This window comes from Nanorana parkeri, unplaced genomic scaffold, assembly GCF_000935625.1.
Source record: "Nanorana parkeri isolate BGI_ZX_2015 unplaced genomic scaffold, ASM93562v1 scaffold947, whole genome shotgun sequence".
In the NCBI taxonomy this organism is placed as follows: Eukaryota; Metazoa; Chordata; class Amphibia; order Anura; family Dicroglossidae; genus Nanorana; species Nanorana parkeri.
The window spans coordinates 118,551-132,014 of record NW_017307215.1 but is presented as its reverse complement, the minus strand read 5'-3'; the positions used below and the strand labels follow the sequence as shown (position 1 = coordinate 132,014).

The window sequence follows — 13,464 nt, the reverse complement described above, 5'->3', positions numbered from 1 at the left end:
GGGGGCACAGAGAATACGGGGTGCCAGGGGGTTGGGTGGGCACTCACCTGGGGTTGGTGCTGTTCCAGTGCACGCTATGCCGGACCCCGCACACCCTCTTCAGCTGCTCCAGTGCAGCACACAGCCACAGCAGGAGCCTCAGCAGCCCCTCAGCCTTCATCATGTCTCTGACTGCACTCTGCACCCTCCCCAGGCAAAGGTAGCCAGGCCCCGCCCACAGGGGGGCAGCTCCGGCCAATCAGCTTGCAGCACACTGCAAACTCTGCCAAACTCTTCCCAACTCAAGTCTGCTGTAACCCTTTCCTGGCCAGAAAGAGAGAGAGAGCCACCCTTACACAGAGTCATGTTCATCCTTATTAATAGAAATCAGCAGTAACTCTTTCCTGGACAGAGCCACATCGTTGTCTCCATAGAGTCTGTCATCCTCATCCTCATTATAGTTTAACAGTAACCCTTTCCTGACCAGAAAGAGAGAGAGTCACCCTTACACAGAGTCCAATGGTCATGTTCATCCTTTTTAAAATAAATCAGCAGTAACCCTTTCCTGGCCAGAATCACATTATCATCCCCATAGAGTCTGTCATCCTCATCCTTATTATAGTTTAACAATAACCCTTTCCTGGCCAGACAGAGTCAGGTCATCATCCTCATAGAGTTGAATGGTCATCTTCATCCTTATTAATATAAACCGGCAGTAACCCTTTCCTGGCCAGAGACAGATCATCACCCTTACACAGAGTCCAATTGTCATCCTCATCCTTAGTAGTAATCAGCAGTAACCCTTTCCTGGCCAGACAGAGTCTGATTATCATCCTTACACAGAGTCCAATTGTCATCCTCATCCTTATAAACCAGCAGTAACCCTTTCCTGGCCAGACAGAGTCTGATTATCATCCTTACACAGAGTCCAATTGTCATCCTCATCCTTATAAACCAGCAGTAACCCTTTCCTGGCCAGACAGAGTCTGATTATCATCCTCATAGAGTCCAATTGTCATCCTCCTCCTTATAAACCAGCAGTAACCCTTTCCTGGCCAGACAGAGTGTGATGGTCATCCTCAGTAGCGGCGGCGGCCCCTGCCTGACGCAGCGCAGAGCTGACACGCCGTCCGGTGTTTTGTCTTCCGGCTGGAAATGTTTTTCTCCCATGTGAGAGAAATTGTTTCTGTGTTTTGTAAATAAAGCTTTGTGTCTGCGGCCGGCTTTGCGCCTTGTTGGCATGTTACACGGCGGCCCGGGCGTTACTCCGTAGGGGCCCTCCTTGTCATCTCAGTCCTGCTGTATCGGAGCCGGCGGTTATCTTATCCATATCTCCCGAGTACTCTTATCGGTGAGATCTCCAGGCCTAGTGGTCGGGCTCTGCCCAACTGCAGCCGCCGTTTCGGGGTCTCCCATTGTCCCTGAGGGAATTATGGAGAATGCAGCAGGAGAAGCGAGACTCCATAGTGAGGGAAGAGGGGGAAAAGCCAAGAGGTGCTAGTGGGGAGATGTCTGTCATCACTGGACATTCACAATCCAATCAGGAGCCTCGCTTGTGGGCCCAATCGACCAATTACAAGTCAGCCTGCGGGCCTTACTGGCCATGGAGGTCTATGGGATGCGGACAGAATCCATCACGTGTCAGAGATCTTCCAGCATGCTGATAAACTTTTTAAAGGGGCCACAATCGACTCCCCCTTAGACAAAGGGAAGGAGTCTATGCCGGCACATCAGGCGATCACCAGCAGCCCGGACATGGACAGGATCCGCCCACAGCGCTACAATCTACGACAACGGCGAAAAATTTCCAGCACGCCGACTTCCTCTCCGACACTTCGAAAGATATATATATATATCTATGAGTGAAGTCTATGGATGGATGAATTGTAGATAACCCTCCCCCCCTCCCCCGCAACCTCATTATGGCGTTCCCCGCGATTTTTTCTTTTGCGCCCTCGGTTTAATCCTCTCCCTGTCAGAGGCCTTTTTTTCCGCTAATAGAAAACACGAAACCGTCTCGCTAACGAGATTCCTCATTAGGCGGCGTCTCCGCTTTGCCAGCAGAGGCGGCGAGTGTCGTGTCCCTCCCCCGGATCACAGCAATTTATCCACCAGGAAAGGAGCGCGGCGTCTTCAGATCCGACCGCTCCGCCGCCGCGCGCCGTCGTTGTGACCCCTCGGAAGACCCGGCAGCACGAGGAAACAACTGAAGAAAGTCTGATTATTATTGCGCGGCTTCCATGTTCCAGCAAGCGCTTCGGTCCAGCGCACACTCCCAAAAAAGCCGCGTCCGAACACTCGGCGGCCTAATTCGCCATCGGGCCGGGCGCGGTCTGTGTCGGTTGAGCCAAGCTTTTTCGAGGGTGGAGTTTGCCAGTTCCGGCACCTCTCCGATGCCCGCGTCATTTCTTTCGCCAGATTTGCTGGGGAAATGGCGGATTTGTTCGCCATTATGACGGCGCAATTGCCCCTTCCGTCTTCATTGCTCACGTTTACTTTTTTGTTCCTCTCCCAATTTTATCCTCGACCGTTGGGGGGGTCGCCGTTGGGTCGCAATGCGCAAGAATAACGGCAGCAAAGGCGCGGTGGGCGGGGCAATAGATGAACTCGGCTTTTTTTAAATACATAGGACCCGCTGACGCATCTCGAGAAATGTTTCACGGGGGGAAAAATGGTTCCCGTTTCGGGGTGGAGAAAACGAGGGGTGAAAAGGTCTCCCGGCGCCGGGCAAAGAGGCGAACGTCAGAAGGGCAACCCGGGGTTGCCGGGCCGGATTCCTGCAGCCAGTCCGCCCGCCCGGCTCTCTCAGGTTTCATGTTCAGGAATGTCATAATTGTATAAAGGAATTCTGCTCGGTCACAGCGGCCGATGGAGCAGGAAACGCCGGGATATGTGGAGGACGGGAGGGGCTCTGAACCTCCGCCATGTATGAGTCCTCTTTACACCCAAATTCTAGTAAATTGTGAACCCCGAACCCCCCAATGCTGAGATGTGAGCGCGCACCGGTAGACAGAAGTCAAGTTTGGTTGGCCCCTACACAGGCCGACATTTCCGCATTGGAGGTTTTAGTCCTACCCGAGCCGCGTAGAGAGGGCCGGGCCGTGTAGGGCCCCACTGAACCTCCATCAAAGCAGAGATTGTCCATCTTGGTGGACAAGCTCTGCACAGCAGGCGCTGATTTCCCCCTTGGCCACAAGGTCACCTCCAGATTCCTCACCACGGACGTTCTCACACAGATCATTTTAAACTGGGAACATTTCCAGGGACAGAACACCGGTGTCCCCGACCCGGCTGTAATCATGATGGGACTTGTTGTCCCCGGACAGTGGAGGCGGAAGCATATGTAGCTTCCATAGAAGGATCCGGGCGGCTTTGATCTGGGGACGGAGACCATTCATTATCCCCCACTGTGTCATTAGCAAATTGCTGGATCAATAGGTCCGAGGCTCCATCAGTGGACGGAGACGGCGGGGTGGTCCTGGTCGCTGGAACCGGTCGGGCAGGTCCTCGCCCTGGAAGTTCCCTGATACCGAGTGACCAGATGACCAGTTTCTATGGGTGGGAATGAAAGGTTTCGTCATTGAGAGGACCTCAGCCTCATTAACTGCTGCCACCTTGTCTGCTAGGTGTGGTCGGCAATCCGCCTGGATTGGGTCTAATGAGCCAATGTTTACAACATGACCTGGAGACTGGGGGCCCCACTGACTCCCCCAAACCATAGAAACAGAGGAACACAGAAGATGGACAGTAGAAGGGGGCCACCGAAATTGCTGCATTTTGATTTGTTGAACCTCTTTGTCTGAGTCTAGGTCTGTGTTTAAATCCACTTACTGACCATGAGTTGTTACCTCTGCAGGAAGTCGGTTCCGACCATCAACTACTCTTTCAGTAAAATAATACTTTCTATGGTGAGATTTGCACTTTCCTCCTGCTAGTTGGAGGTCAGGTCCTCGTGTCCTTGAATTTAGCTCCCCTAAATCTTATTCACACCTGTAATACATTTAAATGTTCCAATCATGTCCCAACTTCCCTTTCTTTCTCCAAGACTGGAGGGAGGAAGGAGCTCCTGATTCCCCTATATAGAACTTTAGGGATCCCCAGCAGGTGGAAGGAGGTCCTGATTCCCCTATATAGAACTTTAGGGATCCCCAGCAGGTGGAAGGAGGTCCTGATTCCCCTATATAGAACTTTAGGGATCCCCAGCAGGTGGAAGGAGGTCCTGATCCCCTATATGGATCTTTAGGGATCCCCAGCAGAAGGAAGGAAGTCCTGATTCCCTATATAGATCTTTAGGGATTCTAAGCAGACCTTCTTCCTCTTGCTGGGAATCCCTAGAGATCTATATAGGGGAATCAGGACCTCCTTCCACCTGCTGGGGATCCCTAAAGATCCATATAGGGGAATCAGGACTTCCTTCCTCCTGCTGGGGATCCCTAAAGTTCTATATAGGGGAATCAGGTCCTCCTTCTCCTGCTGGGGATCCCTAAAGTTCTATATAGGGGAATCAGGTCCTCCTTCTCCTGCTGGGGATCCCTAAAGTTCTATATAGGGGAATCAGGTCTGCTCATTTTGCAGTGGGATCCCTAAAGTTCTATATAGGGGAATCGGGTCCTCCTTCTCCTGCTGGGGATCCCTAAAGTTCTATATAGGGGAATCAGGTCCTCCTTCTCCTGCTGGGTATATAGATCTTTAGGGATTCTAAGCAGACCTTCTTCCTCTTGCTGGGAATCCCTAGAGATCTATATAGGGGAATCAGGACCTCCTTCCACCTGCTGGGGATCCCTAAAGATCCATATAGGGGAATCAGGACTTCCTTCCTCCTGCTGGGGATCCCTAAAGTTCTATATAGGGGAATCAGGTCCTCCTTCTCCTGCTGGGGATCCCTAAAGTTCTATATAGGGGAATCAGGTCCTCCTTCTCCTGCTGGGGATCCCTAAAGTTCTATATAGGGGAATCAGGACCTCCTTCCTCCTGCTGGGGACCCCACAACTCTGTACCAGGCCACACCGTTTGCTCATTTTGCAGTTATCTGAAATGAGCACCCCCAAATCTTTTGTAGTTTTGGCCAACAATATACCCCGATATGCATCTCTACCAGGGGAGGCTTTCTGCATCATCGTACTTTTAGAAATGTTGAAGTGCAGCTTTGACCAATCTTGCAGCAGCAATGCCAAATAATGTTCCACGTTACAAACACGTCCAGGAATATCAACCCCGTGACACCACACCTTCGTGTCATCACCACAATGACATCATGCTGACCTGGCAATAATCCGAGATAGAAGAGCCCCAGAGGACGTTCAACTGTCCCCGCATCCACTCAACACCGAAATATGGAGTCTGGGTGGTGCAGAGACTGATGTGACCGGCTCAGTGTTCTCTGTACAGCACTGCGGTATATGTCACAGCTATATACATGTATAATAATAGTGTGTGACTGTGGGGGGACATTAGAGTGTAAGCTCCTCTGGTGAACAATGTTTTGGAATTTCCCCTGAAGACAATAACTTTATTTAGCACAGACACTGCGTTCCTATCAGCAGGATCTGGTCAGTGACTAATGGTCGCCGCACAGACTTGCATTGGATGAAGTGATGCGTCTCACCTGCACGCGGCGGGGTCAGCGAGGGTCCAGCCATGTCCTGGGGGCGAGGGCACAGCAGACACACGTACAGGACAGGTGTGCTCACCTAAGGAGACATATATCTGATCGTCAAAGGGCGAGCAGACCACCCGGGACCTGGAGACGGGTGAGGGGGGGGGGGACTAATAGGGAACATAACTCCCATATCACTATAGGACATCTGCAGCGCTGACTACAGGGAGGAATTCTACAAATGTCTCTGCCTGATGCATGTGTAGAGAATGACATTTTAGCTGCGTGTTTGGCCTCGTCTCTTCCAATCTGATCCAGGGATACCTCACTTCCTGTGACACCAGGTCACATCTGGGCATTGCTGTCCATTAGAATAGGGACATAGTGTAGGACGGTGTCAGCTTTGCTGTTCCCTATTGCCAGGTGACAACTATAGTAATGATTGTAATTTAGTGTGGAAGAATAATATGCAGTGTGAAGGTAATTCCTTCCCACATCGTGTCGCAATCTCACCAGGAACAGGAAGTGAGGGGAATCTCCTGAACGGGGGCACAGTAGGCACCCAACATTCCTCAGCTCCATATATAGATAACATGTTAAAAAGCAGTCCTTGGTTATGAACAGTAGTGCTCTGATTGGTCAGTTGGACTGTAATATACGATTGGCCCCGCCCACTTCACATCTGTCAAGTGAACTTTGTGACCAATCGAAATCATAAAGAATATATCCAGTTTTTTTAAATCTTGTGCAGCTCATTGTTCTTCTTTTGTTGGCCAGTTTAGGCCAACGCACTCTGAGCAAAGGTTCCCCCCCCCTGATTCGCTATCAGGGTAACGCAGGCCGCGCCCTCTGACCCGTCATGCTTGTCCGTAGCTTCACGTGAAGTAATAAAAGTCAGACACAAGCAGGTGATCTGGGCACTTTAATCAGAATTCTGACATTGGCCGAGCTGTGGACTCACGATGGAGTAATGGCGCCCTCTGCTGGCTGGGCCAGGAACAGCGTCCTCATATTGTGAGTGGTCATTGTCTCTCCTAGAGATACTCGGCACCAGTAAGACCGCCATCTCCCGCCACTCAACGCTGCCCGTCGTCGTTGTCCTTCCCCTCCCCTTATTGCACTTAGCTGCGTCGCCCCGCCCATCACGCACTCAGTATAAAACACACGCACACACACGATCAGAATGAGATATTTACAGCAACAGCAGGATGTCCAGGAAATTGGGGGGGCCCCACGAGTCCAGCTGGGGGTGCCAGGGATACAGTGCAGGGGGTGCGGACACCCCGGTACTATGTACAGTACTGCAGTAGTCGCGATGCAGGGAGCCGCGTCTTCTTAACCGGAGTTGGGGGACCCGCCCTCTGATGGGGCTCCTCAAGTTTCTTTTACGCTCTTGGGCTCCATCCTGAGTAGGGGGGTGGAGGAGCCTGCCTGGGGGGACAAGAAAGCCGAGAACCGCGTCACAAACATGGCCGCACATATGTAAAGGAATAGAAGGTTCCTGTGTATTCCGCCCTTTGCGTCATTCAATGAGGCAGCGCACCCAGAAGTGATATTTCGGGGGAGTGGGGCCTGGAGGGCAAAGTTACCCCCTCATAATGGGCACAGCAGGTGTACAGACCCGGAAACTCAGCACAGGGATGGTGGGAGCTCCTCATAATGGGCACAGCAGGTGTACAGACCCGGAAACTCAGCACAGGGATGGTGGGAGCTCCTCATAATGGGCACAGCAGGTGTACAGACCCAGGAACTCAGCTCAGGGATGGTGGGAACCCCTCATAATGGGCACAGCAGATGTACAGACCCGGAAACTCAGCACAGGGATGGTGGGAGCTCCTCATAATGGGCACAGCAGGTGTACAGACCCAGGAACTCAGCTCAGGGATGGTGGGAACCCCTCATAATGGGCACAGCAGGTGTACAGACCCGGGAACTCAGCACAGGGATGGTGGGAGCCCCTCATAATGGGCACAGCAGGTGTACAGACCCGGGAACTCAGCACAGGGATGGTGGGAGCCCCTCATAATGGGCACAGCAGGTGTACAGACCCGGGAACTCAGCACAGGGATGGTGGGAGCCCCTCATAATGGGCACAGCAGGTGTACAGACCCGGGAACTCAGCACAGGGATGGTGGGAGCCCCTCATAATGGGCACAGCGGGTGTACAGACCCGGGAACTCAGCACAGGGATGGTGGGAGCCCCTCATAATGGGCACAGCAGGTGTACAGACCCGGGAACTCAGCACAGGGATGGTGGGAGCCCCTCATAATGGGCACAGCGGGTGTACAGACCCGGGAACTCAGCACAGGGATGGTGGGAGCCCCTCATAATGGGCACAGCGGGTGTACAGACCCGGGAACTCAGCACAGGGATGGTGGGAGCCCCTCATAATGGGCACAGCGGGTGTACAGACCCGGGAACTCAGCACAGGGATGGTGGGAGCCCCTCATAATGGGCACAGCGGGTGTACAGACCCGGGAACTCAGCACAGGGATGGTGGGAGCCCCTCATAATGGGCACAGCGGGTGTACAGACCCGGGAACTCAGCACAGGGATGGTGGGAGCCCCTCATAATGGGCACAGCGGGTGTACAGACCCGGGAACTCAGCACAGGGATGGTGGGAGCCCCTCATAATGGGCACAGCGGGTGTACAGACCCGGGAACTCAGCACAGGGATGGTGGGAGCCCCTCATAATGGGCACAGCGGGTGTACAGACCCGGGAACTCAGCACAGGGATGGTGGGAGCCCCTCATAATGGGCACAGCGGGTGTACAGACCCGGGAACTCAGCACAGGGATGGTGGGAGCCCCTCATAATGGGCACAGCGGGTGTACAGACCCGGGAACTCAGCACAGGGATGGTGGGAGCCCCTCATAATGGGCACAGCGGGTGTACAGACCCGGGAACTCAGCACAGGGATGGTGGGAGCCCCTCATAATGGGCACAGCGGGTGTACAGACCCGGGAACTCAGCACAGGGATGGTGGGAGCCCCTCATAATGGGCACAGCGGGTGTACAGACCCGGGAACTCAGCACAGGGATGGTGGGAGCCCCTCATAATGGGCACAGCGGGTGTACAGACCCGGGAACTCAGCACAGGGATGGTGGGAGCCCCTCATAATGGGCACAGCGGGTGTACAGACCCGGGAACTCAGCACAGGGATGGTGGGAGCCCCTCATAATGGGCACAGCGGGTGTACAGACCCGGGAACTCAGCACAGGGATGGTGGGAGCCCCTCATAATGGGCACAGCGGGTGTACAGACCCGGGAACTCAGCACAGGGATGGTGGGAGCCCCTCATAATGGGCACAGCGGGTGTACAGACCCGGGAACTCAGCACAGGGATGGTGGGAGCCCCTCATAATGGGCACAGCGGGTGTACAGACCCGGGAACTCAGCACAGGGATGGTGGGAGCCCCTCATAATGGGCACAGCGGGTGTACAGACCCGGGAACTCAGCACAGGGATGGTGGGAGCCCCTCATAATGGGCACAGCGGGTGTACAGACCCGGGAACTCAGCACAGGGATGGTGGGAGCCCCTCATAATGGGCACAGCGGGTGTACAGACCCGGGAACTCAGCACAGGGATGGTGGGAGCCCCTCATAATGGGCACAGCGGGTGTACAGACCCGGGAACTCAGCACAGGGATGGTGGGAGCCCCTCATAATGGGCACAGCGGGTGTACAGACCCGGGAACTCAGCACAGGGATGGTGGGAGCCCCTCATAATGGGCACAGCGGGTGTACAGACCCGGGAACTCAGCACAGGGATGGTGGGAGCCCCTCATAATGGGCACAGCGGGTGTACAGACCCGGGAACTCAGCACAGGGATGGTGGGAGCCCCTCATAATGGGCACAGCGGGTGTACAGACCCGGGAACTCAGCACAGGGATGGTGGGAGCCCCTCATAATGGGCACAGCGGGTGTACAGACCCGGGAACTCAGCACAGGGATGGTGGGAGCCCCTCATAATGGGCACAGCGGGTGTACAGACCCGGGAACTCAGCACAGGGATGGTGGGAGCCCCTCATAATGGGCACAGCGGGTGTACAGACCCGGGAACTCAGCACAGGGATGGTGGGAGCCCCTCATAATGGGCACAGCGGGTGTACAGACCCGGGAACTCAGCACAGGGATGGTGGGAGCCCCTCATAATGGGCACAGCGGGTGTACAGACCCGGGAACTCAGCACAGGGATGGTGGGAGCCCCTCATAATGGGCACAGCGGGTGTACAGACCCGGGAACTCAGCACAGGGATGGTGGGAGCCCCTCATAATGGGCACAGCGGGTGTACAGACCCGGGAACTCAGCACAGGGATGGTGGGAGCCCCTCATAATGGGCACAGCGGGTGTACAGACCCGGGAACTCAGCACAGGGATGGTGGGAGCCCCTCATAATGGGCACAGCGGGTGTACAGACCCGGGAACTCAGCACAGGGATGGTGGGAGCCCCTCATAATGGGCACAGCGGGTGTACAGACCCGGGAACTCAGCACAGGGATGGTGGGAGCCCCTCATAATGGGCACAGCGGGTGTACAGACCCGGGAACTCAGCACAGGGATGGTGGGAGCCCCTCATAATGGGCACAGCGGGTGTACAGACCCGGGAACTCAGCACAGGGATGGTGGGAGCCCCTCATAATGGGCACAGCGGGTGTACAGACCCGGGAACTCAGCACAGGGATGGTGGGAGCCCCTCATAATGGGCACAGCGGGTGTACAGACCCGGGAACTCAGCACAGGGATGGTGGGAGCCCCTCATAATGGGCACAGCGGGTGTACAGACCCGGGAACTCAGCACAGGGATGGTGGGAGCCCCTCATAATGGGCACAGCGGGTGTACAGACCCGGGAACTCAGCACAGGGATGGTGGGAGCCCCTCATAATGGGCACAGCGGGTGTACAGACCCGGGAACTCAGCACAGGGATGGTGGGAGCCCCTCATAATGGGCACAGCGGGTGTACAGACCCGGGAACTCAGCACAGGGATGGTGGGAGCCCCTCATAATGGGCACAGCGGGTGTACAGACCCGGGAACTCAGCACAGGGATGGTGGGAGCCCCTCATAATGGGCACAGCGGGTGTACAGACCCGGGAACTCAGCACAGGGATGGTGGGAGCCCCTCATAATGGGCACAGCGGGTGTACAGACCCGGGAACTCAGCACAGGGATGGTGGGAGCCCCTCATAATGGGCACAGCGGGTGTACAGACCCGGGAACTCAGCACAGGGATGGTGGGAGCCCCTCATAATGGGCACAGCGGGTGTACAGACCCGGGAACTCAGCACAGGGATGGTGGGAGCCCCTCATAATGGGCACAGCGGGTGTACAGACCCGGGAACTCAGCACAGGGATGGTGGGAGCCCCTCATAATGGGCACAGCGGGTGTACAGACCCGGGAACTCAGCACAGGGATGGTGGGAGCCCCTCATAATGGGCACAGCGGGTGTACAGACCCGGGAACTCAGCACAGGGATGGTGGGAGCCCCTCATAATGGGCACAGCGGGTGTACAGACCCGGGAACTCAGCACAGGGATGGTGGGAGCCCCTCATAATGGGCACAGCAGGTGTACAGACCCGGGAACTCAGCACAGGGATGGTGGGAGCCCCTCGTAATGGGCACAGCAGGTGTACAGACGCGGGAACTCAGCTCAGGGATGGTGGGAGCCCCTCATAATGGGCACAGCAGGTGTACAGACCCGGGAACTCAGCACAGGGATGGTGGGAGCCCCTCATAATGGGCACCGCAGGTGTACAGAACTAAGAATTAGGTTGCAGTTAGAGGACTGGACTCTCCAGCCTCCACCCAACACTGAAATATCACTTTCTGGGTCACTCCAAGTTGCTCTCTAATGAGGTCTTACCTTGACGGAAGTGCAATGATACGCTCCGGATAGGTTGGCACGCTGAGCAGGGGGTCCTGGCAGGGCAGGGTGGGCTTCACTGGCAGCGGTTTCTTAGGTAGAGGCGGCTTCAAGGAGACCTGCAGCAGCACAAAGACTAATTAGAGGGGAGTATGGGTGGGGGGCCGGAGGGGGGGTCTTCTGACGGCAGACATTAACGTGATCCCATCACCCTAATATTGAGAGCTGCCATTTACTAAATCCATACAATTCATAATAATGATGTGATAGCACATACTGCCTACATAGCTCCTCCCCTTTCTCCTCCTCCTGAAACATAATCTCACTTCAGGGCTGCCAAAAGCAACAAGACAAACATGCCATTTATTGCATCAGCTGGGAGTTTGCTCCGTTCAGGACCGGTTCCCTTATTGAAAGCTAAAATGAGAGAAATGGGTCAGAATTCCGTTCAAGCTTTATTGCTACTCCGACTGCTGACAGTTTCATCTTATTGCTTTCCGGCAGCACTGAAGTGAGTTGATGTCGGGAGGAGCTGAGCAGGCGGAGCGTGCCTTCAGCTCATTACTATATTCAGTTATAGATACGCTTCTGTCTCTCGGTCGGTCCGCTGACCTAACAGAGACCCATGTGACTCCCAGTAGTTTTCCAGAACGCCTGGCGGGTTACCTTGGCCTGTCGCGGGTCGGCGGGGAGAGGCCGATTAGGTGCCGGCGGCCGTTCCTGAGGGTCAGCCTGGATGAAAAGTTTAATAATAAGTGAAGAGACATGCACAGCAAGGGGCCACTTCAATAGGAGCTACAGGGGCCACACCACAGATAAGGTAATCGAGGGACGTCACCATCACCACACCAGCCAAAGGGGGCACTACACACCGCGGTACATTACCTGGCTGGGCCTCGGGACCGGGTCAGGTGGGAGAGGCTTGGATGGAGGGTCTGGACGGTCGTAGCCCTCAATATTGGACTGAGCAGGCAAAGCGAAAGAGTAGTCCTTAGACGCAGAGAGGCGAGGGGAGCAGTCAGGGCAGAGGATGAGGATGGAGAATGAAGAGGGAGAATGAGGATTAGGGCAAGGAGAGAGAAAATGTGATGAGGTGGTGTGCATCAAGGTGAATATGAAAGAGAAGGGAGGATGGGAAGAGGAGAGGACAGAAGGGATAGGGAAGGAAAGATTAAAGGAAAGGGAGAGGAGAAGGAGAGGAAAGAAAGACCAAAGGGAGAGCAAAGGGAGAGGAGAGCAAAGGGAGAGGAGAGGGAGAGGAGAGCAAAGGGAGAGGAGAGGGAGAGGAAAGGGCGAGGAAAGGAAAGGGAGAGGAGAGGAAAGGGAGAGGAAAGGAAAGGGAGAGGAAAGGAAAGGGAGAGGAGAGGGAGAGGAGAGGAAAGGGAGAGGAGAGGAAAGGGAGAGGAGAGGGAGAGCAAAGGGAGAAGAGAAGGAGAGGAAAGAAAGACGAAAGGGAGAGGAAAAGAAGGAGAGGAAAGAAAGAAGAAAGGGAGAGGGAGAAGAAAGGGAGAGGGAGAGCAAAGGGAGAGAAGAAGGAGAGGAAAGAAAAACGAAAGGGAGAGGAGAGGGAGAGCAAAGGGAGAGGAGAGGAAAGAAAACCGAAAGGGAGAGGAAAGGAAAGGAGGAGGAGAGGGAGAGCAAAGGGAGAGGAGAAGAAGGAGAGGAAAGAAAGAAGAAAGGGAGAGGAGAGGGAGAGCAAAGGGAGAGGAAAGAAAGAAGAAAGGGAGAGGAGGGGAAGGAAACGGAAAGGAGGGGAGAAGAGGGGAAAGGGAAGGAGGAGAAGAGAAGCTTAGAGGACAGGAGAAGAGGGGAAGGGAGGACACATGTGAGGGCCAGGGAAAAGGAGAGGAGACGAAGGGAGGGCAAAGAAGAGGAGGGGAGGAGAAGAAAGGAGAGAGAAGAGGGAAGGAGAGGAGGGGAGGGAAGACAAGGGAAGGTTAGAGGGGAGGGAAAGGGAAGGGGACGTTTAGAGGAAGGGAGGGGAAGGAAAAAGTAGAGGAGGGGAAGGGGAGGGAA

General features: G+C 55.0%; 2 protein-coding genes across 2 annotated transcripts in view; both read right to left on the bottom strand.

The window, feature by feature from the left end:
* The window catches only part of LOC108795190 (ephrin-A5b-like), a 23,234-nt gene extending 23,057 nt beyond the window's left edge, over nt 1-177 (bottom strand). Inside the window, exon 1 of the mRNA XM_018566392.1 lies at nt 48-177. Within this exon, the coding sequence (XP_018421894.1) occupies nt 48-163 (116 nt within the window). The 5' untranslated portion in view covers nt 164-177. The remainder of the gene's footprint in view (nt 1-47) is intronic.
* A 6,481-nt stretch (nt 178-6,658) lies between these two features.
* Nucleotides 6,659-13,464, bottom strand: part of ADAM15 (ADAM metallopeptidase domain 15) — a 38,851-nt gene continuing 32,045 nt past the window's right edge. Inside the window, exons 21-24 of the mRNA XM_018566418.1 lie at nt 12,334-12,438; nt 12,115-12,180; nt 11,449-11,567; nt 6,659-7,006 (exon numbers count right to left, since the gene is read on the bottom strand). Of these exons, the coding sequence (XP_018421920.1) occupies nt 6,961-7,006; nt 11,449-11,567; nt 12,115-12,180; nt 12,334-12,438 (336 nt within the window). The 3' untranslated portion in view covers nt 6,659-6,960. The remainder of the gene's footprint in view (nt 7,007-11,448; nt 11,568-12,114; nt 12,181-12,333; nt 12,439-13,464) is intronic.